General features: G+C 41.1%; 1 protein-coding gene across 2 annotated transcripts in view; it reads right to left on the bottom strand.

Moving 5' to 3' along the window:
• CTNNAL1 (catenin alpha like 1) overlaps nt 1–26,730 on the bottom strand; it is a 105,499-nt gene that overhangs the window by 49,259 nt on the left and 29,510 nt on the right. The window contains exons 3-9 of one of the 2 annotated variants that reach the window (XM_078869321.1): nt 18,360–18,549; nt 17,014–17,231; nt 16,383–16,502; nt 5,913–6,002; nt 5,219–5,389; nt 3,706–3,888; nt 322–405 (exon numbers count right to left, since the gene is read on the bottom strand). In XM_078869321.1, the coding sequence (XP_078725447.1) occupies nt 322–405; nt 3,706–3,888; nt 5,219–5,389; nt 5,913–6,002; nt 16,383–16,502; nt 17,014–17,231; nt 18,360–18,549 (1,056 nt within the window). The remainder of the gene's footprint in view (nt 1–321; nt 406–3,705; nt 3,889–5,218; nt 5,390–5,912; nt 6,003–16,382; nt 16,503–17,013; nt 17,232–18,359; nt 18,550–26,730) is intronic. The other variant, XM_078869316.1, reaches the window with a different exon arrangement.

Genomic DNA, 26,730 nt, shown 5'->3' with positions numbered 1-26,730 from the left:
CGCCCATCACAAACCCTACCCCCATCAAACAAAAGCATCGCATTGCCACTGCAAGCAAAATACTCGTTACATTTTCTGGAAATTCGATACTAGAATGTAAAATCTGTAAACTCTGTATATGTAGCAGCCAATTATTTATTTATTTTTGCACCTTTTATGTTCCATAAAAGGACCATCTTTGACATTTAACAAATACAGTTTAAGAGTACAGATCCCAAAAAACGCATGCGAATTTTACGGCGTGAAAAAAAATGTCTCCGAGTAAAATTCTTAAACGAATGCTCCTTCAGCGGGATGAGCGACGCCTGCAGAGTTTCTCACCTCCTTCCTTATTTCATCCATGCACTGGGAGGTTCTGGATATGGCCGCATCCAGCTCCTCTCTCCCGTTAGGGCCCCTGCACTGCTTCAGACACAACGTCACATCACGAAAGAGTCCTATGCAACACGGGCAAAAATACATTCCGCGTAACGCATTGAATTCACCTGCTAGTTAAATAGACCAAAACGCAACGCGACAATACCTAAAGGCAGAGACACACACGCACTCACGTTTGGCTTTGTGATGAACAAATAAGCATGCAATGTCACACTCGTCTGGAGGATCGCCACCCACTGTCGTGGCATATAAATTATGCAGAAGCAACAGGACACTTGGTTTGGTCAATAAGCTATAAATGCTAAATCCTGAATGAGCAGTGACAATCATCAAATTCGCAAACATGACAGAGCACACCGCTAGTGAGCAGTGTAAGTTACTGGAATCTTTGATAATCTACTGGGAAGGAAAATATCAATGGAGGTGCAGCAATATTTACATTTCTCGACCAAGAAATATTTTAATTCTCCAGTCACGTGTGAATGATAACACCGACGTCTTTTTATTGATAGACGTGAGGCGAAACCTAAACCTGTCATAAATAAATCCCCTAACCTTTTCGTAATGCGCCAATAACATTAGCATGTAGCACATGTCACGATCAATTTAAATAATTATGTCATTGCTCATTTGCATTGCTCTTCTGTCACATGGCTCCACTCCTAGAGAAATTACAATTCCGTGAATTATACGGTCTGTTGATTTAAGGAAGAACAACTATTGGAATTGTGGTATCTTTGTGTCGACTTTTTAAAACCGCAAAAACATGTGCACTGGCTGCAAGCCAGCCTCTGATGCAGAATCCAGTGGCAAACCACTCACTACTTCATGCCACGATAGGCAGTCTAAAACCACAGCAATGCCACAAAATACACCCCTGACGAGAACACTCACAAATGTATCCAATAAAAACACCCCCGAGCCCATCAAAATAAAGAATGACAAACATGCAGAATGCGCATCTGTCACGCATTACTTTAAATAAAAGGAAGATTCACTTTTTGCCACATGTCCCTATAAAACAAATAAATAGATTTAAAAAATCTGTTAATGTAGTAAACATATCTGCAAAGCAGGATATAGCAGACTCCCAGCCCTCGGCTATATTGCATTTTCTCCGTATCAAGCGACATCACACAGCAATAACAGAGCTGTGCCGCATCGGCTGCTTGAGCAGGCATAAGCTTTATTGCGCGAGCTGTGGGCATGCATTATACTTGGCAGCTGCACAGGCAGGGATAAAATCAGGGTCTGTGAGCGTTCCTCAGCAAAACGAGGCCGGCATCTCAAGGCAATTTTTCATTTTTATATTTTTTCTACAAAAGGACCGGCGATCATTACAAATAAGCCTCTATTTGTTTTGTCTCCTTTGAGGCAGAATACAGTATACACTGATAAGTACGTGGATAAATGGGCCTTTGTATGTGAACACTGAAGGTTGTGAGTTCATCAATGGGTTTATTTCATAAATGTAACGCTATTTATTTGGAAATCATTACATATTGTGGACAAACCCGAATTCAGAAATTCGTGAGTAATAATAGTTTTCTGAAAATTGGATTTGATTGGATAAATGAATACGTAAACATATTTTAGGATATTAACCATTTTCAGAATTGCTGATGACACCGTAATTTTAACAACCAATAGAAATCAACTACAGGAAATTATTTAAGAATCCTACACAAAACAGCCTGCAAAGTTGGGCTAAAGATCAAATGAGCAAAAAACTGGAGAAAACATTCAAATACATATTGCTGATGGTGGACCAGGAGTAAAATAATGAAACAAAAATATAGCCGAGAACAGGCTAGGGTACTTTTAGAAAAAACTTTAATTGATAATGAAAAGCAACATAGCAATGTCCCGAAAGAACATTTTCAATATCTGCATATTACTGTATACGAAGCTGCTATATATGAAGCAGAAATATGAAAAACAACACGGCAATGCAACAAAAACTGAATTGTGCACGCAGAAGCAGTGAGAGCCACGTGCTTGGAATGACTGAGGGACAGACAGAGGAACACGTATCAGAGAACAAATCCAAATTATGGACAATAAAGTTGGCTCGGGCACAGCGATGGAGATGATTGATGAGATCAGCTCTTGTGCGTGGCACGGATGAATCGTTGCAGAGTGAGACAGTGAGGGATGCTGATGGCTTCATCCAGCGGTAGATGGATCATGGCTAATAATTGTTATAATAGTTTAAAAAAATGTTTAGGTGTTGTTGCCATACTATTTTTTAAGTAAACCAAACAATTTTTTTATTTTACCAGGGAAGGCCCACTGAGCTATATAGCTCTTTTTCAGAAGCAAAATGGCCATAATGATAGCCCAATGAAGTGACTTAACACGTGGAAATATAAGCAGCCAAATACCCTAAACCATGTTAATTCTAAATGTGGGGGGGGGAGGGAGAACCAGAAGATCAAAAAAAACTCCACGCGACCACGGGGAGAACATGTAAACTTCAAATATACATACGTCAGGGTAGGGATCAAACCCACAATCTCCTGTATACCAGGCAAGGGAAGTTAACATCTCCTAGCCACCGCATTGCCCCATAATTTGTACACCCTCCTCGAGTAACTGTACGTTACCTTTCACTTTCACTTCATCAGTGTTGGACTTAAACTACTTTACTATCGTGTCTGTCATTATCAGGATTATCAGTGGTGCCAGTAAAGCATGAAACTTGCAGGACAGAAGAAATGTGGAACAAGCAGGCCTGTTGAAAACAACTAGAATCGCACGCAACACTAGTGGAATATAAAAGCGAGTGCATTTAACACAGTCGGATTTTGCTGGAAAAAAAACTAAAGACTTAATCTACAGGATTAGCAACTCCAAACCCCTGAGTCCTGCATCTGATTGAGTGACTATACCTGCAAATTGTTTACAGAGACTTAAAAGATAAACATAGCTCGTATTATTTTCACGTTCCATGTGTTTTCTTAGCACATTGTCCGTGGCCATGTGATGAATAACGTTGTAAATTCCAATACATTTTACCCACAGACATTAAGAGCAGTCTGGGGATTGGTCCAGCACATACCGCATTGGAAACGGTAAAAATCATCCCACAGGGTCTCACATTTCGCTGCCAGGAGTATAATGTACCGCGGCTCCCATTCAGTGTCGTAACTGCAGCAACGTCCCTGCCATCAGAATGCATAGCACATCGCAAGTGATCTCCGTGAAGGCTAAATCTGTGTGTGCATATGGCTTTTTTTTCTTCCTAAAGCGTCACGGTGACTAAACAGGCAATATCATCAGCCAGCGGGCCATGTGGGGGCGCCACAGGGTCAAGGGTCGGCTCACTTGCTTGGCGAAGAGCGACAGCATTGCGAACGTCTCCTGTTGAGCCTGCGCCACCATCTGCAGGATGCGCTCGCGCCGCTCATGGCTGGTGTATGGCGAGTCCGTGAAGTCCTCCGTCTGCTCCACGATGAGCTGCAGCAGGGGAGTCACATCGTCGGCACAGCCAGCCTCGTGTAGGAAAGCCTGGAGGGCCGTCGGGGTAGGAAAGAGGAAGGGCAGACAGTGTGGGTTGTGGCCACGAGAATCGAGGCTCAGCCCAGCCACCAATGGCTGCACAATACGAAAAACCATCACGTCAAATGAAGTTCCGCGGATAATTTGGACAAATTTCAGCTGTGAGAATGTATCAGTTTTATTGCCATGTGACAAACATGACTGCTGTATGCAGAGCGGGTGGGCTCTGCCCTCTGATGTGGGGCCAAAAGGTCACTTGGAGAGATCTCAGAGGTAGCTGCGTGAAATCTGGTTGCATGGGCCGTTCTCTAACACGAAGAGATGCACGGCTCTGTGTGAGATCCGAATGGATACGTCATCTCAGGGGCCATCCATTTAGTACGTACGCATGGAGGGGGGAGGGGTGGGGTTAACCCAAATATGTACACGTGCGTATGGGGGGTCTACTGACAATGTACGTACGCATAGGAAGCGGGGGGGGGGGGGTGAAGCCTCGATAATAATGTCTACATTGACCTTCAAATTAGTTAGTTAAATCTTGACTTAAAGCTTTCGTAACTGCAGGAATTCATATTCTTTGGGTCTTTCGGTAAAGTCACGCAGATAGGTACAAAGACAATAACAAAAAACTACGACGTTTCGATCGCAACACAAAGCAGTTATCATCAGGAAAAGGGGGTTAGCCTCTAAAGGCAAACTGTTTATAAATGTTTAAAAATTGGCGTAGCCCAAGTGTCAGCAGCATGGGCGGGGTAGCTAATGTTAATGTAAGGGAAGTTGCTGCTAGAGGCGATGGTAGTTGTTGGTAGTGATGGTCCTGGTGGTGGGCTTCCACCAATTAAAGGGCTGCCAGATATAAAATGGAAACATTACAGCCAGTTATGACTTAAACTAGTTGATAACGTCCTTCCAGTGATTGCCGAGTTTGTACCCATCTTCTCGGTTGAGATTGTGTCTATGTATGTATATATGGATGGCTTCATGGACGAATCTTTGTTGATAGCCAGTGGGTTTGCAAAGTACCTTCGTCTTCGAGAAATCAATTTCGTCCCTATTCAAATACTTCAGTCATAGTAATCAACTGCATGCATTGTTTGCGCTTATTTAATTTTACACTTCTTCATTGTTGAAAGACAGTTGGGCAAGCGTGGCCTGGGGTATGATGATCGGAGCCATTCACTCCCACGTCCAGTGTTCCCGAACACGGTCCATTTCCATTAAAAGCTCAACAAACTTGCTGTGTGGTTTGAGGATGACGCACAAACAACGAACGGAGCAACGCGAGCCACTCGCTGCGGAACGCCGCAAAGGTGGCTATCGCAAAACCGACCACCCTCACCTTGAAGTCACGAATGGCCGAGTAGATGCACAGGGCCCTGACGCTCGCCTCTCCATTGGCCGCGACGTCCGTGACGATGTCGGCGACCTGCTCCATGGCCGCCCGTGTGCGTGCAAACACGCCATCGCGGTTCGCACGCGCAGACTCGCAGTCGGGGTGCCGCAGACATGTCTGAGAGGAATGCCCAAAGTGGACAAAAATAAAACCTTTTTTTTTGCTTAATATAAACTGTTGTTTCATATAAGTGTAACATTCTTTTAAAGGGTCAGTGAAAGCTCCCCATTAATACCCTTGGAACCTGTCTGTTCCTTTCCCGTTGAAATGTAACAGAGTGCGTAACTCTGACACGCACATAAATCAGCACCGTACAGTTTCAGACACTGAATACTTCGTGCAATATTTAAACACCGTGCATGCTGGTACCACATTCCTTCGTGTGTGTATATTTTAAAATTATAAACACATACATACTATTCAGTGAAAATGATATCCAGTGGCTCTCGGTGATAGATTTGTTCCCGCAAAAGAAATGTGGAATTTCCACCGGAGGCTCAGAGATGAGCACGGCTCAACGCAATGTCTCAGGGAGGATTTTTGACTTTTGACTTTCTTCAGCATTTCAAACAGCTAGTCGTGTGTCCGAAGAAGTGCAACTGTGCTCATGTGAGCTCTAAAGCAGGGCTCGCTCACACACCTTGGAGGCCGTAAGCAGCATCATTGTGCATTTCTCCAGAACCGCACGGCCCGCAGCCATGCGAGCCTTCTGTTTCTCATCCTTCAGGTCCTTTGCCCAGAGGATGCAATCGGAGAACACAAAAGCGTCAAAGATTTTACAGATTTCCTTTGTTTACACGAGGATTCCAAACATTCAAAGTGAAAGCAGTTTCACCGTGGTTAGCACACTGCACTATGAAACCAGCATCCTGAGTTTGATTCCATGTCATGGCTAACATCAGTGGCGAATGATACCTGTACCAATGCTGGGTCTCCAACTTTACCAACCCACACTGACCATTGTGGTGACGTATGCTCAAACAACCTCCATGACCAACATGGCATGGGGCGGCTTTAATCCAGCGAAGGATTGAGACAGGAAAATATGATTTCACTAGTATCAATATACTATTTATATATATTATAAAATATATTTATATTATTTTATTATTTCCCTTTTACGTGACTTTACCGAAAGAACCAAGAATATCATGAACAGAGTTTATTGTTGAGTTTATCAACAGTACTTGCTTCGATTTCGGATAAATGTTATTTTACATAAAGACTCAAAGCAAGTAAAATGTATAAATCTCCATCAAACTCTAAGCCCTTACAGGAGTAAAATGACAATATCATTTGGCTGTGGCTTTTAAATGCGACCAAATCTTGAGACACTGTAAAAAAAACTGTGTGGAGTAGAGTGAAATGAGGGTAGAGGTAGTAAGGAGAAAGTCCACAATCAATCTTGTAGATTGAGAGTATGATCATTATATTAACATTGGATTAGATTGGAAGACATTTAAGTAACAGGATCACTAGGGGAAGCGGTCAAGTTTACAGGTGTGGATGAGGAGTCTGGCAGGAGAATCTTGGATCATTTGGAGTTCAGAAATGTTCAACATACATACAGAACAAAATGTGTCATATCTATTTATATATATTTAGAAATGTAAATTCCCAACACCATTCATGTAGCGTTGAATTGTAACATAGAAATGTAAATATTATAGCTTTAATAGTTTGCAATGATATTCTATTTTAATCTCTGAACAGTAATCCTTAATGAACCCCTTTAACGGAATTAATTCAAGTGTCATATAGATATTAAAATATTAAGATTTACATTAAAATAATCCTATCATCTGTTTAAAGAGGTTGTAATAATGGAGTAATGAGCGATTTTGTATTAAAGACCTTCTGACATATGCAGTGAATATTTATGGTCTTAGATTCCAGTCATTGATATTCACCACAGGGCCAATTTTAGACACAATTGAAATGTTAATTCTTATACTGACCCCACTGCAGACGGTTACAAAACAATAGATAACTTTAATAGCAATGCTACAGACCCTTCCGCATCGTTTGCCTAATTTAGACATCGGGCAACATCTCCAAGCCCAAACTGCAAAAGTGAAAATTATCAGAAAATAATAAATGTGCAAAATTAATGACAGTGGGTCAAATTTTAGTTTTGATCAGATTTTCATTGAAAAAGAGTGCATGTATGTTAATGGGACGAAAGTAAAATTTATTGAAATTAATATGAATTTTACCACGTTATTAGGAAATTATACGCAGCAACAGATTTCCTACGTAGTTTTTTTGTGTGGGAGTATACTGCACACACTGGCACTGTGCTTACGAAATTAAACCCAACCGATTATGATTGAAGACAGTAGATTTTTTTTTCAAGATACTGCATTACATTTTTTAAAAATATGATACGTTTTACAACTACTGAAATATAACTGTCAATCTTTTTTTTCTAATTTCACTATTTGGGTTCCTCCATATCCATTTTCCCACTTTTGAAAAATTCATTAAATTACTGCATTTTCACATTTCTGAAAACTCTAATAGATGTTCTCCTTCATTTCTCACTTCAATGCCAAACTTACCAATCACCCTCTCATCTCTACACCCGGTGCATATGATAGCATTCGTCACCCATCATGATGCTGTAATGTGTTTCTCCCTCATTTGGAAGTTAAGTTATGTTCTCCATCCATTTGGTTAACTTCGTCTTAGTGGCTCGATGTTGGAGCATATTTTGAATTACAGTAGAACTTCAAAAATCAATAATGCGCGAGCCCTAAATGTCGTGGCACCCCTGCTGTCCATAGCAACTCCCGTAATCCGTGGGGCCGGTAATCCTGAAATCTGAGAGTTTTCTGCGGATCATAGGCGGCTAATTCCACCTAAACTTTATGAGGCACAGCGATGGGGTGATTTTTTGAGAAAATGTTGCGGCGTGTCGCGGATTAAAGGGTGCACAGCGAGGTCCATCCCATTCACCGCAGGTTTTTGGAGTTCTCCTGTATCTTTAACTTGGAGTGGTTCGGAGACAAGTACTGTTAGCTGGGAAACGCTATCTGATGTACTCTGAAAATGTAGACGCGAAATAAACACATGTTTAGGTAAGGGTTCTCTACCATTCGCCACACGCATACTATCAATTATCATCTGGGGGTGGGAACAAATAGATACCATATGCCTAGCCTTCAAAAGCTATGCAAAGGCATTTGAATTGATGAAGTGACCAGAGCATAAATTAAAAAAATATATTTAGAAACACCGAAACTGTACAAAACCACTTAAAATTAACAACCACAGAACCTAAGCACACTCACGTTAGGCTAATTACTTGCACTGCCTATGAAGTGTCATCCGTTCATAGGCCAATCGACATCTTGCAAAAGCTTGTACCTGTGAAGAGGCATTTAAAAATGCTACAAGCTCTTTTATCTTTGGATAAAGCAGTTGCTTTTGAGACTGCCACATACTGTACACACCCCGATGTCATATTACTGTGATGTTATCATTCCCCAGAGCTCGTCAAACCCTCTATTGTGTCGAACAAAGATGCCATAAAACCAGCCATCCAGCCCAAGGGCACTTAAAACGCCATTCCAGCGTATTCAGGCACACATTAATCAATATCAGGTCAGCACCCACTCCGTAAAAAATGTACTGTACATAACAAATTCACAGGTGACCCTTGCTTCATAGAGTAAAATGGTGACACACTCTATTTTTGCTTAATTTACCATGTGCTCAACTGAGTCTTCTTGCTAAAACGGTAACAAATTGGCATTGAAAACAGTCAAAACAATGACCTACGAGGCAAACTGATGCTGTGTACTCCACTTAAGAGATAACTGAGCGTGGATTCGAGTTGTGTTACAGTTTACTGTGACTCCTACGTAATTATAAAGAAACAAGCCTTTCCGTTTTCCCGCATTAACTTCAGATAACTTAAATCTTGATATAAAGCTTGCGTGACTGCAGGAATTCATATTCTTAGGTCTTTCGGTAAAGTCATGTAGATATGTTCATAGAAAATAATAAAAAAAATAACATAAAACTACAACGTTTCGATCGCAACGCAAGCGGTCGTCTTCAGGAAAAGGGGGGTTAGCTTCCAAGGGAAACTATTTATAAAGGTTTGAAATGGGCATAGCCCAAATGTCAGCAGCCAATGATAATGGAAGTGTTCGGCAGCGAGCCCGGCGGTGGTTCGTTTTCCACCAATCAAAGGGCTGCCAGGTGCGAATTAGCATGTTAAAGAGAGATTAGCATGTTAATGGGAGATTGCAGAGCCGCAATCAAGAGGTTGGCGCGCAAAGTGACTGTGAAAGTGCAAGTTTGAAATGGGCGTAAAGCACAACTAACATCGGAAGGTAGTAGGATGGGAACATCAAAGCCAATTATGACTTAAACTGGTTGATAACGTCACTCCACATGCCGCACCCCTCCACAATAACCATGAGGGGGTGACGTCACTCCACATGCCGCACCCTCCACAATAACCATGAGGGGGTGACGTCACTCCACATGCCGCACCCCTCAACAATAATCATTAGCGGGTGACGTCACTCCACATGCTGCACCCCTCCACAATAACCATGAGGGGGTGACGTCACTCCACATGCCGCACCCCTCCACAATAACCATGAGGGGGTGACGTCACTCCACATGCCGCACCCCTCCACAATAACCATTAGCTGGTGATGCCACTCCACATGAGGCAATCCCCCCCCTCCTCATCAATAATCAAATATTCAAATGTTCTATTGAATATTTCAGATTTACTGCAATATACACCCGTCCTTGGACGGGCAAAAAAGCTAGTAGATATAGAATAATCCACGAACCCCTTTTACTCCCTCCTGCCTCACAAGAGTAGGTTCATCTTCTTCCATTCTACGTGACTTTACCGAAAGAACCAAGAAGATGAATCCCTGCAGTCACGAAAGCTTTAAATCGAAATTTAAGAGTAGGTTCATTTGCTTCATTCAATGTTTGTATTCGCCCTACGCAGCAGGCAAGCAGGTGGATCCATTATTCAAAAGAGAGATACTATAATTCTCGGAGCACAACAGCTCGAACATGTGGCAAGTAGAGCTGCACAAAAGAGTAACGTGTGCGTGGGATTTATATTTAAAAACGCTGCATACATTTGTAAGCAATGCATTTTTATTTTTAATCGTTCATCCAAATTGGAGGGAGACATACACACAATGAACATTACAAAAGATAGTCAACGCTTTGACCTTGAATATATTGTTCTTTAATGTGTATCCTATTCCCTTCTTCAGTGCTCTGCCCACGGCCATGTCCATGACTCATGCTCCCACCATCCTTTCCCTCTCTTTGTATTGCAACCTCCAAAGGAAAAGTCAGGCACACACCGAGGTTGCTCAGCAATAATTAAAAACAATTGTTGGACATAACTTGAAAACGCAACAGAATATGCGAATCTAAGGTAATTATTAAAGATGGCAAACGATAGAAGGATGCAGTGCTTTTGAAAAACTGAATTTGATCATGAAATCCAACATCACGCGCCCGAAGAAGGAAGGTTTGTTTTGCATATTACCCTCCGGTGGCATATACAGGGCCAAGAGGGACACTGAGAAAGGGGATTGAACAAATGCAAAAACTTGCACGAAGAAATGCATGCTTGAAATTCCACTCAGACACAGGAAAAGGAACACCCAAATCACAGCCTGAGAACGATTGTTTAAGGGCGTTTTATACATTTACATTAATATCAAATTGTCTGTTGAGAAAAGTAAATGGGCTTGGGAAGGACGCGTCGTGGCCAGAAGGAATGATGACTGACGTGCATGACCAGCGTCGGAATGGGAGCCAAAGGAGGGAGCCGACTACCATATTCTTAGGTTTTTTCGGTAAAGTCACGTAGATGATACGGAGTGGTATCTCTTGGAATCTCTCATTTACTTGATACAGCTGTCGGGCTGTGACGGTTCCACCTGAAGACGGAAGCTTGTGTTGCCTCCGAAACGTCGTGATTTTTATTTTATTTTTATTTTATTTTACTTTTATAAATTTAAAAAAAATTTTACCTACGTGACTTTACCGAAAAAACCTAAGAATATGAATCCTTGCAGTCACGAAAGCTTCAAATCTAGAATTAAAGCCGACTACCACTCTGCCACTCTGCAGGTGGTTCCGTGAGGCAGGCATGAGATGGATTACGGCATCACGGCACTGTGAGCGATGGTGGCAGTGTGCGGAGACCTTTGTGCAGCAGTGGATTGACGATGGCGGATCACGACGATGAACTGCATGTCATAGTTTGTAAGTCAAAATTATTCACAGATGTTTTCATTCAGTTACAGAAAAGTACGTTGCTTTGGAGTCCCAGGCCTTGATCCTGTAATGCTAAGGGGATGGTCGTGCCAGACGTGTGTAAACAAAAAAAAAAATACTTTGATAGGTGCTACTACAGAAGATACAGTGGCTGCAAGAGATAAATGTACGATTGTAAACATATTAACCTTATGGCAGTACCCCGGGGTACCATAGTACCCCGGCTCTTGCATAATGTCCGTGATGCAGTCATTAAATCCTTTATATTAAGTTCGCTTGCTTGCTTGCGTGCTTGCTTGCTTGCGTGCTTGCTTGCTTACGACCGTGCAAATCTTTCGGTCGTTTTTTAACCCACTTCCCGTGATCCAATCGAGCTGACATTTTCCACACAGACTCGTTGTGCGAGACAATTAATGTCGTGAAATTTTTTTTTAAATTTTTTACACTTTTTAGGCAAAAAAAAATTATTTTACATATATTCAAATAGAACTCATTCATGGCTTTGGCTGAACGTCACAGTATAAGAGCCCAGAGCGTAACCCCTCCACAGGCTGTGGCGGAGTAGCGCAGTTGGTAGCGCCCTTGCTTCCCATGCCAAAGGTCGCGGGATCGATCCCCGCGTCCTCCACAGGCGAATATATTTTTAAATCCTTTATATTAAGTTCGCTTGCTTGCTTAGGACCGTGCATATCTTTCGCTCGTTTTTTAACCCACTTCCCCTGATCCAATCGAGCTGACATTTTCCACACAGACTCGTTGTGTGTGACAATTAATTTTCGTGAAAAATAATTTCCAAAATTTTACACTGTTTAGGGAAAACAAATTAAATATTTATTTACCAATTGCTTAATACTGGCAGACAATCATCTGACCCATAGGTGGCAGCCATCTCAAGCCAGAGGACGAGAGGACTCTAGCCGCCACGCATATAAAGGATTTAGAGTGAAAAATTTTGTTTTTACGGGTTTACTTGTTTTTAGTTTGTTGATGGTCGGCGATGCGGTAATCGACTCATCTCGACGAGCTGTACACGATGCACCACTACGGTGCGTACCGCGAGCGTTCAGGGTTTCAGCGCAATCTTCCTCGCTGCTCGACATTGCGGACTAGCACTGATTTCGGATTGATTGCTACCCCAGTCGCGGAGTTAAGTAAACCCCTGGGAAAAAATAGTTTCCCAGAAATACAATATTTAATTGCCTCGGACATTTCGTATTATTTGGTACCCCGGGGTTCCGCCATAAGGATCATATATTAAAAAAACGGAATGCAAGATACAGAGGATTTAAAACCTCAAAGCATTCAATTATATTGCAAGATGTCATAGAACCATGTGCAAAGGTGGGATCCAAATGTATGAAGGCCTGCATGGTTTGGTTTTAAGATGGATAAATTACAGGCAAATCAATGGCAATCAAATAAACATTTTGAGAAAATATCCTGTGCTATAGGTAGTCCATTGTAAGTTGCTTCTAGTATATCATATTATTAAATGAGACCAAATTAACATTGCTTTCCACTAAGAAAACTTTTTATTTTTAAACCATGATGCTTTACTTGTTACACTTATATGGCCAATAACAGAAGACTATTATGTCTAGACATAAGTGCAGCAGAGGTCATCGACTCATCATTGACCATAATCATATTTGGCTTAAGCCACAAAGCTAAAGTGTTCTTGTTGTTTGCTAAAACGTGGCCATAATTATACCTATTTTGTGAATGATGTGCTCTGCAAGATTTGTAAGAAAAAGTTTCTTAAATGTAAAATTTGCATAAGTATATACACCGTTATATGTGAATATATTTAAAGATCACACAAAGTCCATCTGAGGCACTTATATGTGTGCATGAATTCTACTTGCATTAATATGCTTAGTTAATTATTTATAAAAATTATAACCAATAAATAACCCCCATAACTTAATCCAAACTGCAATAAATTAGTTATTTTGGTAGGCTTTTTGTCTGTCTGCTGTAAAAAATAAAGCTAGAATTTATTTTCGATAAATATTCATTTAAATTGCTTTCCAAAACACAATCATACGTAATCTCGCCTAGAATTACTGCCTCCACCTCAATGCAAACTGACACGACTCTTCAATTCATAGCCAGGAGAATTACATTGACTTACACAGCATGAGGTAGCCTTTCAATAGCTGAGTTATTAAATTTGCAACATCCAACAGTCTGGAGTATTTGGGCACCACATGGCTTGGTAATAAGTTAACATCGCTTGCTGCAAATTAGACTGCATGGACACGACCTTTTGAGAAGAGATCCTCATTAATGATCAATTGCAACTACTGCTTCATGAAACCATCCACACGTGTGTGACACAACCATATACTTAATTTTATTGATATGCTAATTTTTTCTCTAACCCCCCTCCCTCTCTCTGCCTCCGCCCCCCCCCCTCTGTCTATTTAAGGCCACCCCACAGAGACGATCACCCCTCTCTGTTACCTGTGTTGCTCTCGCTATGTATCTTGGTAATATCTGTCTGCTAATATGTCTGTCTATAGTTTTCTGGTTAGATTTTATGTCGCTATTTCATTATACCTGATCATGATTGCTTGTGTTGCAATCGAAACGTCGTATTCTATTATTTAATTTAATTTATTATTTTATCTTTAGACGTGACTTAACCGAAAAAACCAAATAACAACCATATACTCCGAGCATAAAGGTAAAGCCATATAAATGCCACAACTGCCTTTCATTAGCTAATCCGGGATATTTATTGTTCCGATAAAAATTTTTAAACATTTAGCGAGCCTTGAATAAGGCCCAGGACAGAATGGTTAGTATTTTTAGTGGTCCATAAGCAAATTGAAGATGTTAAATTAACAAGGATCATAAATGTAAAACAGGCCGTATGCATGGCACAGGGCTATTAGAAACGGATGTATGCTCATAAAAGGGTTTCCAGATGGAACCGCAGAAGTGGTTGTAAGCTTTTTTGGCAGGGCACCAACTACCAACGACATCGCGACTAATTTCAAGTGTGTGCCAACACAGTGTTTTAAAATCATATTTTACGGCCGTAATTTAGTTTGCTACATTAAACATTATAGATCAGAATACGCTTTGGCCTACAAATTATTTTATAATGAGAATATTAAAAGAGTAATTGTTCTTAATACACATTTCAGAATTAAAAAAAAATCTAAGACTTTGGAAGATTTACAAGACAAATATTAAACATTTGCGAACAATATAAACTAATACACAGTAGACCGTGACTTTGCTTTTACAAATGCTGGTTCTCATTAAAAGCCACTTAGAAATATTTCACAAGTTCAAAATAATATCCCCAGCAGAAGTCGGATAAGTACGCACTCTCAACACAAACACACGATAAACAGTTACCAATAATGTGATGTTTTAAACAGCTTTGGAAAAAATCTTGGTTCATGGGAGTATCCCTGAGAAAGGAAACTAAACAAAAAAACCCAGGAGGAAATTTACTTGAAATGTTTTGACCCGAAGCAACCTGTATCCTGCAATAAGCCTGCAGTACAATCGCAAGAGAATTGGACCCCCCCCCCCCCCCGGAAGAAACACTGCCAAGTAGTCGATGTTTTCACAGAAGGAGCTTCCATTGGACCAACATTAATTCTCATTCTTCAGTGTTGCAAAGGATTACTGGAGAAAAATGCCTTGCTGCAGCACATTCGTTGTCCGTAAACGTAAATTGAACTCCAATTTATTCCTAATATTAAGTACTGGTGCAGTAGCTGTAAATACTGTAATGGTATGATGATAATGATGGATACTTCATTACTCTTCCATGTGTCGTCATTTGCCAGGTCCATCATGCGAGAATCACTAACTTTATAATGTGCACCAATTCATTTTCTCCTGATGTAGACACCATAATGTAATTCTTATTTTGAAAAATTACCTTTTAGTCAAGAGGTTTTGGAGAAATCAAAATTTCCACAGGCTTCTCTTTATCAAGGAATATCTTTCAGGGATAAATAATCAACCCTAAAAGAGGTTTGAGTGATGAGATCTCACCAAGCTTAGCTGACTCCTCCACTGTGCTCCTCATATTTATTTTGTGCACACTTCACATTTTCCGATGCTGAGGATGAGGCATCAAGAGGGAATTGATGACCAACTGGCCAGACAAAATTAGATTTTTTTTTTTACTGGGTATGGAACCCATAACATTGTTTTCATCACTCTTTTAATAAATGTACCATCTGTCTGAAAAAAACCCTCTGAATTGCTGAAGATGCACAAATATACTAATCAGACTAACTGTATTTAAAAGGGCATTATACTCATATTCTTTAATGGACTTAACGATTAGTGTGGCGCTGCCGGATGAGAACTACTCCTTCGCTAATTTTTAATGCACGGAAGTTTTATTCGCTTCGTAAATTATGTTTACGTACACCTTCGTGTGCAAAGAGCTATAAAAAACTAAGGTCGTGTTCGAATGAATACTAATCATCGACAAACATTTCCAAAATGCCACCGTTTTTTATTGAAAATATATTTAATGCTCTTGGTTGTTATTTCTTAACCACATAAAATCAAGTCTCCTTTTCTCCAGGTATGTTTACAGTGATTGCTATTATGATCTATGCCACTATGCTTGTGACTCATTGTACTGCTTATAAATTAAATATTTCAAATCAATTGGTTACTAACCATGTGAGTAACAATTGATTGATGAAATTCAAACTGGGAAACACATTTAGTTTTTTGCCCACACAAGAATATTTTAATAGGTAATGTACGAATCTTTTATCCGTCATAAAAAGGGAATTTGAACATTTATTTCTGGAAAACTATAATATCCCTGCACAGTACTCACGTTCTGGCGATCGCCCGTGAGGTGAGCAAACTCCACCATCTCGTTGCCAAACTGGCTGAACACCTGAACAAATTCCTGAAAGCTGCCCACATTTTCCAAGCGCTCCAGGCTTGCCAGGACCTGTGAGATGCATAACACAGATACAGAGCAGAAAAATCAGTGCACCTTCTAATTATGATCTATGAACACAGCCAAAGCCACATGTAGGGCATGGCAAATAGCACGAGCCAAATTCCCATTAACATGGCATGGGCTTACGTCATTAGATGACCCTAGACAACACATTGCCTGAAATAATTCACAAGTGCAGTTACTTTTATCTGAGGATCATCAAACGATCCACTGTGATTTAATGGTGGGGAAAATGCTTGTCTGTAAGGTCCTAATGGCTCACACTCTATCATGCTCTTGATAGTGTCATGCAATTCCAACATTGTGCTTACTCGACTTGCAAAAATATCAATAAAGTGGCAGTACATTAGAGGTGGCTGTATACATAATAATAAAAGATAACTGACATTGCGTTTGACTTCTTAAATTCAGCGTGAGAGTAAACAGCGTAGAGACAAATAAAAGCAGCTCAGGAATTATCGCTGTGAGTGCGTTGCTCTGCTCTCTATGGGGGGCGCACCTTGCTCCTGGAAGTGACGATTTGTTTGATGACAACGCGATCGGCAAGGACGAGGACTCTGGTGACCGAGGAGAGCAGCAGGCGAGCGGAGCGCGCCAGGACGCCACGCTCGGACAGAAGCGGGACAGACAATGGCGTTGCAGAGCCAGGCGCCCGGGGGGATTCCAAGTCAGGGCCGTCCGTAGCGCAGGCCTCTGTCAGTCGGTTTATAGCTTCCCCTGCACATGGTACCAATACGTGCAACTCAATACAGATTTAGCCTTGAGAGACGTGTAATGGCATGGTGTGTTGCGTGATGCAGCAGTGTGGTGTGATGTCGTGCTGTGGAGTGATATGGTGGGATGGAATGTCATAGCTGGGTGATGTTCAATTGGCATCAGTTCAGTTTTAACGGGGAGAAGTAATACATCAGCCCGTGTGTCTGGGTTACAGGACAGAACAATCTGGAAAATGCAGTACCTGCTATTGGCACCTCTCAAACAATGGGATTGACCATCCAGGGATAAATGATTGACCTGACCCACTCAACACTTTGCACATATACTACTGCTGGGTTCTCATAAAGAAGTAGACATTTTTAATATAAATGCATGCAAATAAGTTGAGTGAGTTACCATTCTTTAAAAAATGTATGTTATTCTCCAACTGCACTACTGGTGTCACGTGCTGTAATTTACACATTGTTTTTGCAGCAGTGTCCTGATTTTCTCTGTTTAGTTGAAATCTGTCACATGCAGCCTCTTTAAACTTAAAACTCATTCACTGCACCTTAAATACTTTTCTTGAACGTAAACACATTTATCCTGTTCATTAGTAGGGATATGTATTTTGCATATATCGATTTTTCAAGCATTTTTTTTATTGAATAACTAGCGCGTAATGAAACTAAATAGTGTATTGGAAACTCCACAATGGCGATAGTAGTTAGTCTGTATCCTCAGCTCGCATGAGGATACGCGATGGATTATTGCATCGCAAGACCATAAGAGAAGGTGGCGGCTTGGGGGAGGCCTTCATGAAGCAGTGAATAAATCATGGCTGATGATATAAATGATGATTAAGCACATTATTGTATGTTACACAATATACAATACTGTATATTGATATTAAAATTCTTAAAAAAGTGGGAACATGTACTGCGTTGTCGTATATTATAACGGTAAGATTTACGTATTAAACCGTTCAGATTTAGTCGTAACATACTGCATTGGGACACATATTTTGTGATAACGATGATTAGACTGATGAGACAGATGGGTCCGGCTGCGTTAAACGCCCCGTGTCCCCGGGGCAGCGACGCAGGCTGGGGGTGGGGGGAGCGGGTGGTGGGATGGAGCTGCGCGCACCTGCGGCTCGGGCCTCCCGGCACGCCAGGCTCATCTCCGGCCGCAGCTCGGGGTTCTCTTCGGCGATGGCCTCGCCAATCGCCACGAACCGCTCCACGGCCACGGAGAGTGACTGGCCCACGCGCCGCACCGCCCGCACGGACCGCTCCGACTTGTGCCACTTTTCCTTGTGGCTCACGAGCGTCGTGATCTGCATGGTGGCGGCGGTGGTGGGGAATGGCACAGACACAAATTACCAGTCACAGATTGCAGCCAACATGTCAACGATGGCCCCATTAAAGATTGTAATTGACAGGTGTGAGTTAATACATTTCTCGAATTGAGCAAGGTTGTGAGAAAATATTCACGTGCGTACTCTGTACAGGACGATCCGTTCATAGATTCCCCACTGCATAATGATGTAATGACCCTTTTACTTTCTTCTCGACAGGTGATTGAATGATGTGAAAGTGATGGCTCCACATCTCATAGAGGTGAGCGATAAAAGATTTATTAAGTGTATTGAGGTTGGCAGGAAACATGTGGAGGCTTTGAAATAAAATGCAGTTTTTTTTATTAATTCCTCCAAATTATTTTAGTGGAGTACCTATAAATATATGAGCCTATATATCTATATATATATCACAGTTGCTGACCAAAAACTACAAGTGGCCAGAAACAAACAGCACTATTAAAGTTGTAATAGACAAGCATGAATATGTCATCATCCTGGGTTGAACAAGGTTATAAGAAATTGAGAAAATGAGACGATGGGACACGGCGTGGATGAGACGGAACATTCTGGTAGATTGAGTCAACATGGGAGTAGAATCCCAATAATTGAAGTTCAAGGGAACAGTAACCATGGTAGAAGCAATTTTTGAATGATAAGGAGGTGAATGAACGCCTGTGGGCGAACTGCTGCTGTGAATCGGTGAGTGCTGGAGCATCAATCAACGCGACTGCTTCATGTTGAATTATCCACCCCAGATACAGTCCGGCATTCTACAGATTACCGTTCCTCGCGTTATTGATCAAAAGGAAATATCTTCACGATTAATTATAGCGTTGGTGAAAATGTAGCCTGAAACACCAGCAAGGAACATAGCCAGGATTATTTTTATAGAGTGGATGCCTCAATGTAGTCTTCCCAGGTTTCATGCGTTTATCAAAATCACCCACAATGGGCCTCATCCTAGAAGCTAAGCCGTTTGAGCCTGGATAACTCTTGGATGGTCGACCACCATTCATAAATAAATAAAACTTAACACATTCGTCAAGAACATTGAGAATTTTTTTGGCGTCTGCTTTTGCACCACTGCCAATGCAACAGCATCAGCAAATAATTCGTACAGCGGGTGGTTTGTCAGTTGCTATATTGTCAACAGTGGGCAGTGCAGACATATTCATTGTACTGTACTGTGCTCCTGGCCTTTACCAACTCAACGTGGTGAAGTATGGTCAAATAACCCTCTCGCAAACCCGAACAGTGAGGGGAGGAGTGACAAAAGGGGCCCACACATCCACTTTCCCGCACCACCGATTAGCACGGTTGTCTACGTACGGTGCGAAATAACTTCAACATACATCCACTTAGTATCATTACCGCTCAATGTGCAAACGGCGCGATGCCATTCACTATGAAGTTATGTAATGTGAATCCCCAAAGCTTCCGCACTTTTCTCTTTATCTTACAATATTCAAAGTTTGCTTCTTTGCACATGCATTGTATAAGTTTGCTGATTTTAAAACATTTTCTGTTCAAGTGGTTTCATGCTATTCTAGTTGATAAAAATCACGTAAATCCGAACACAACTAAAATTACGTGGCACAGACTGTTAAAACAAAATGAACAAACAAGCGACTGCAGTATTCTCTAGAGTTCACAGGGAAATGAACAACTTTAAAAGAAAAATACTGTTGCCCAAACCAAACATTCTGACCAACGGCGTGTGTCGTCAATTTTAGCAAAACAACTATCCCAGCATCATTCCCCGTCAATGATGTATTGGCAATTCCAAAAGCAATTTCCATGTACACCTATCAGTTTGAATAATGTCGTGTTTTTAATTTGCTTATCACCAGTGCCAAAGCAGTTTAAAAGTGTTCTATGCGTCAGAAGCTATGATTAATGAGCCACAAAAAGCACAACATCAGGGATAAAGTATCCAACAGTCTCTTAAAGTAAAGGCATTATTTAATTTTTTTACTCACAATACAGTTATTTTATTTTTCAAAAACAATCCTCTAAAGGTTATTGTTTTGAGAGCTCAGATGATTGGCGAAGAAATAAGGAATACTTTGAACCTCAATGCATTCTAATAAACATAAAGGCTTACATAAAGCATTCTACCAAAGTCTTATTCAACATCAACTAACAAGAACAGCTGTCGCCACTCGCCGTAACACCATCACGCTTGTCAGACTAAAACATGTAAATTTCAAGAGCCAATGTCCTAAACAGCTGCCCCCGGTAATATACGCGAGTCCAACTTCACATATGCATGAGATGCGTTATTACATCCATAAGCAGACATCAGATATTCCGGTGTACTTTTTGAAAGATAATTCCATTTACCACTCAAATTGCCTATTTAAGTACTATATAATAATCCCTGGTAAAAAAAAAATATAATGCTATGAAGGAATCCAGTTGGATACACCCACAAACATTCATGTTCTTTTAATGCCTGACCCACAAAACTAAATTAAGCTATAAATATACTTAACCTTAAATCTAAAATATCTTGAAATCAAAATATTCTCCAAGATACATTGAAGGTGGAATTGTAACAACTTTGTAAAGGATGCATGCACAGTTAGCATGCAGTATAAAAGTGCTCAGAACATAAAAACTGCTTTATGCCTGTCTACTGAGATCAAAGTAAAACTGGCAAAATATTCCGCTGTGACTTATATAAGTGGTTGATGTAAGCCTGCACTTGCAAATCTGCAGTAAAAGGAACACATAAATGAACAATCAGATTTATCCTCACCATCCTTGTCGGCAGTACTCTATGCAATGCAGCCTGGGCAAAAAAAAAGAGCAAGGCATTGTGGTCCTTATACAATAAATATGCTGAAGTTATTTTAAATTACACACATCACGAGTTTATATATTTTGTCAGAACATATCACGTGATATATATCATAAGCACAAATGTATATTAAAGTTTTTACTAGGTTAGGGATGGAGTGATGGATTAATGGATCGTCAGGTAATATTATTTATCAAGGTCCCGATACACGCATCGTGTCACGTGTGTAGGAATTGATTTGTTTAAATGTTTAAATGTGTAAATGTTGTAAATGTTGTATATGTTGTATATGTTGTATATGTTGTAAGTAATTTGCTTCGCGTGACATTTGCAGTCACGAGTGTCACCACTGTTCACCAGAGGTCGCAATCGGGTACCCGATACCCGTACCCTACCCGATACCCTGCTACCCGTACCCGGCCAGGTACGGGTACGGGTACCAGTTTGCGACCCTGGTGCGGCCGGGTACGGGTACGGGTAGGCCGTGAGTCACTGGTGAGTTACCGTTTGTCACTCATTTCGGATAGGGTACGGGTAGGGAACGGGTACCCGTACCCGGCCGGGTACGGGTAGGGTACCCATTTGCGACCCTGGTGCGGCCGGGTACGGGTAAGGAATCAAAACCCGTTTGCGACCTCTGCTGTTCACTGCAATGTAAAAAAAAAATAAACGATTCTTAAATTGAATCGCAACCTTTAATCACAGTGACTCATTGACTCGCTGCGGGGAGTGAATCATTCCACCCATGATTATCATCAATGACAAGCCCATTAAACTATATATTACAAAAAAAACTACAAAACTGAGCGTAATCTTTGAGGTATTGCGCTTATTGAAAGTTTTACTAATTCATTAATTGCCCTCAAGAGGCTCAAGTTAGAATGTTGGACAAGAGATGCCAATCGAAACGAGTAAAATGTATTGCACGAATACGACTTCGTGTAGCCACGTGCTACCTGCAGCCCTGATCTTAGGTGCGAGTCGGTTGAAAATTCCCGAATATTTCCGTCGCCTTTGTGACAATCCCCTTGCCACAGCTGCTTTATAGCGACCAATGCACAGGGGCGATCAGGAGAGTCGCTTCGCTTGCATTTGTTTAAACCTTCGCGTCTCCTTCCAAAATGCCAAGGCAAATTCCCGAACTGGAACCTTTTGTTCCAGCTCAGCTTCTCATTTAGTTCCTGAGTGTGACCTCCGTCCCAATGGTACAGGCGTTTCAGCTTATGTTGCTGTACCCCGGTGTGGGACTGGCAGAACAAAGCAGTGTTGTTACCTTGGGCAGGAGCAGGCTGCAAGACCTTTAAAATGCAGCAACGTGTTTTGCTGTGTTGTGGTTTTCTGGTCAGGTCAAACGCAGCAGTTTAACGTTTGCGCCTATAGGCGCAAGTGACTCGTCTGCCATAACGAGTCTCGGCTCTGAGCCACACTTGAGAAGATGCAAAAAGACAATGGTCAGCTCTTAACACACTTCCCAGCTGTCCCATAATGAAGGTCTGCTACACCTAATGAGGCCTGGATACCAGTGGCGGGCCATGTATTTTACACCCAGGCCTTCAGTGCTATCCTCCCGCAATTAAACCGCCTTCGAATCACCTCACCAATGACACTAGGGCTATAGGCTATTGCCAGTCGACATAAGCACCCCATATTCACAGTGACAGTAACCTTTATCGAGTGGAATAAAGTTATTTAACACGAGGCTCAACACCTATGAGAGTTACAATACACTAATTGCAGAGACATTAATACATGGTGACTGAAACCATCAAGGATGTACCACTATTACGCAGTATGACAGGATGCTGCATCACAAAGATATATCGCATAGCCCAAATCAATTTCATTACCAAAGAAACAAGAACAAACTCACAACAACCAGTCACTCATACGACCACCAAGCAAGCAAAAATGCCATAAAACACAAATAACACAATCAGGATTCAACAGGCTTCCCCACAGAAAATAAAAAAACTAAAAATCTAAAGCACTACATCTACAAATCTAAATGCCACGAAAAAAAGTTTAAATAAATGATAGATGATGCTACGTTACATGCTAGCTAGTTTTACTTCAGTTAGCTAACTGGCCCTCTGATAACGCCACACGAAAAATGCTAACGCAGGCGGCTAGGCCAGCTAGAAGGCTCCAGCGTGTCAAAGAATACACCCAACATGGCAAACTCGAAATCTGATTGGTTAAAGAATATGACAATCAACAACATCGTTCCCACTTGCTCCAACAGCAGAGGGGATTCACTCGACATTCTGAAGGCCTCAGGGTCGATTTTTCACCTGGAGAGGCAGAAACAGCACAGGTGGAAAATCTGATAGGATAAAAGTTATAATTTATTAGCTGCACTGGAAGCAGCGCAACTGAAGGAGAGAGTAGCAGTGAAATGACGTTAATAGACTGATGGGAACGAACTTAGTAAAATACATATAGCATTAATGGATATATATTAAATTATACAAATATTATTTTCTTATTCTGACAATCTCTAGGCCAGCAGAGAAGGCCTTGCTGGCCCTGACGACCGGCCTCTGCGAGATACTGCATGAAGCAATATAATATAAACAAATAATAATTTTGAAATATTATGCTACATAAGGTATGGGGGTGGATCAGTGGTGCAGTAGTTAGTGCACTGCGCTATGAACCCAAGCCACCTGAGTTTGATTCAAGTCCAGAGTTGGCAAGTGATATCTGAACCGGTACTGCACCACTCCTTCACCAATCCACGCTGACCAGCCTAGTGAAGTATGGTCAAACAACACCCATTATCTTCTTGGTTCTTTCGGTAAAGTCAAAGAACCAAGAAGATGAATCCCTGCAGTCACGAAAGCTTTAAATCGAAACACCCATTATCTAAATGGTGTACAGATACCTTCATTCAGAAGTGGATTAACAAGGGCTGTAAATTATTATAAGGTGCTTTACGTTATTGTAAGAAGAAAATAACACATTTAATATCACAGGCCTCCATCAGGGCATTGTACTGAACTTAGGTTCTGTTCAAATATGGACCGCTCTAGTGTGTAGTCTTTTTAAATTGGCTTCATGTTTAATAACCATTACAAAAAAAACCTACGTGAAAAAAAACTTTAATCTATCTTTAATGTCAAAACCGGCATTTGTTTCAAAAATAGAGTACTCAGGCATTTGTGCTAAAGGGTTTGTTAAGTGTTGAAAATCCAATTTCCTTGAGCATATAAATCTGAGGCTGTACACAGCGGAGGCAACATTCAATTTATTTACAGCAGCAAACAGACCACAAATCTACATGTTGTGGTAAGAGCATGCAGCCATGGTTAGTTTTGGCTGCAAAGCTGCCTCGCAGTAAAACGCAAGATGGTTAGGTTATCGAGCATAGCTGATCATGTCTTCTGGTCTGTAAAATTGACCTGGTGTATTGGATATAGCGGCCATTCCATTCATCCCACGTCTGCTTTGTTGCTGTACTCATAATGCTAGCGTACATTCGTTTCACAACTGACATTCTAAATAATTTACAGGATTGAAAATATGAATGCTAAATAATAATTATTAAAAATTACATTATTGCAGAACATACACAGGTTAATGGATTATCCATGGTTGATTATTTATGTTGGGTTTATAGCCATTTATCAATCCATTGACATATGCAGACCTCCCGATGCTGTATCGGTCGGTCATGGGGGCTGCTTACTGACCATATTTCACCATGCTGGTCAATGCAGGTGGAAGGAGGAACCCAGGACAGGTTCAGATACAATGTGCCAATGGTGCTAGGTTATGGCTGGGAATCGAACACAGGTTGCTGGGTTCATTGTGATGTGTGCTACCCACTGCACAACCACCGTCCATTGCCACACATGTAATCATGTGCGTATATATATACAGTATTGTAATTTTTAATGTACAAATTGCTACTGTAAAATTTATTGTGGAATATAAACATACAAGCCTCATATGAGTAACTATTTAAAACCAAGCATAGGAAGCAAATTATTAGAAACAAGTAATCTCTGCGTTGGGGTTAACGATCTTGAAGGTTCCACAGTTCCAGTAATCCTGGCGCAGTCCTCTGAGCTTGTTTGTGACTATGAGCAACGTTGAACACACACGGATCAGCTCACGCTGGTTTACTGTGGGTGATCTTCACGTTGAAACTGGTCCAGAGTGTGCATGTGCAAGCAAAAATAACAAAAATAAACACACACATATTCATCAATAACATGTGACGTTCGAGATAACGGTCCTTCACAGCACATACAAGCCAGAAGTAGATTACGACTATCATTATTGATAAGTGTACACTCCTGATTATCCTGGGTGATGGGGAGGAGGGATGGCCCAAATAAAACAATTACTGTTGGCTAAAAGTTGTACTTATTGAATACCGATATAGAAGTGTTGTCTCTTTTAATTATTTAAAAATATATAGTGATGGGTTTTCCACGGAGGCACTGTCTCTGACCTCCTGTAATCAAACCTGCGCGTAGAACAAAAACATTCAAAAGCATGGTTAATCTGCAACCTGGAGGATCTGTCCACAGTTAATCGAGACTTAACTGTACGTAGAGATTCGGAACATTGTCATGGCTGACCATGTACAAGTACCCTTTTTACTCGATCTACGCTTCACCGGACCGGTCTTTATTTATCTCTGGGGCTTCTTTGGACCGTGCATGGTTTTAAAAGCCTCTGCGGCCTATTAATCACAAGATTACTGGAGACGTGCATTTAATGCAAGCAGAAAGAACAATACCCGACAGGGTTGGGTGTTTTTTTCCAGCGGTGGAATTTTTATTAACCCGTGCAGATTACAATATATTTTCCATGTAACTGTAAGACTACCGCAGACAAATTGCTGATATTCCTCATTTAAATTCAAAGTACAACGTAAACAGGTGCCACTGCATAACCCAGGGAGAATGCTAATTTTCGCTGGCAATAGGTCAGGTTACACATTAACTTAGGTAAACATTGCCACTAAAATAATTCCAATGAGTAAATGGTATACCGGCATGTAACAGACAACCCGAGCAAATTTCCCATGGCTTTATTTGGGTTACCAACACGATTGTAGGCTTTGCATTTGTACATTACAGAACCCTTTACAAGTAGAGAACAATTTGCAATTACTGTACTGAAATAGCGTGCTGTATTTTATTGCCACACATTAAAACGCCCATATATTTAACCAGTGAAAATGTTAACACGATACATGAATTTGTCCTGTGGTCCATAGCGGGAGGACAAAATAGATTCAGTATTTCTAAAAATGCCAGTATTGCTACAATCGTGATCAGGCCATGCTCAATGTACTGCTGGATGAAGGGCTCCACAATCCACCAACCAACCACCTCGAA

Source organism: Lampetra fluviatilis, chromosome 2 (genome assembly GCF_964198595.1).
Source record: "Lampetra fluviatilis chromosome 2, kcLamFluv1.1, whole genome shotgun sequence".
Classification (NCBI taxonomy): Eukaryota; Metazoa; Chordata; class Hyperoartia; order Petromyzontiformes; family Petromyzontidae; genus Lampetra; species Lampetra fluviatilis.
The sequence above is the reverse complement of the archived record's forward strand: the minus strand, read 5'-3'. Positions and strand labels throughout refer to the sequence as shown.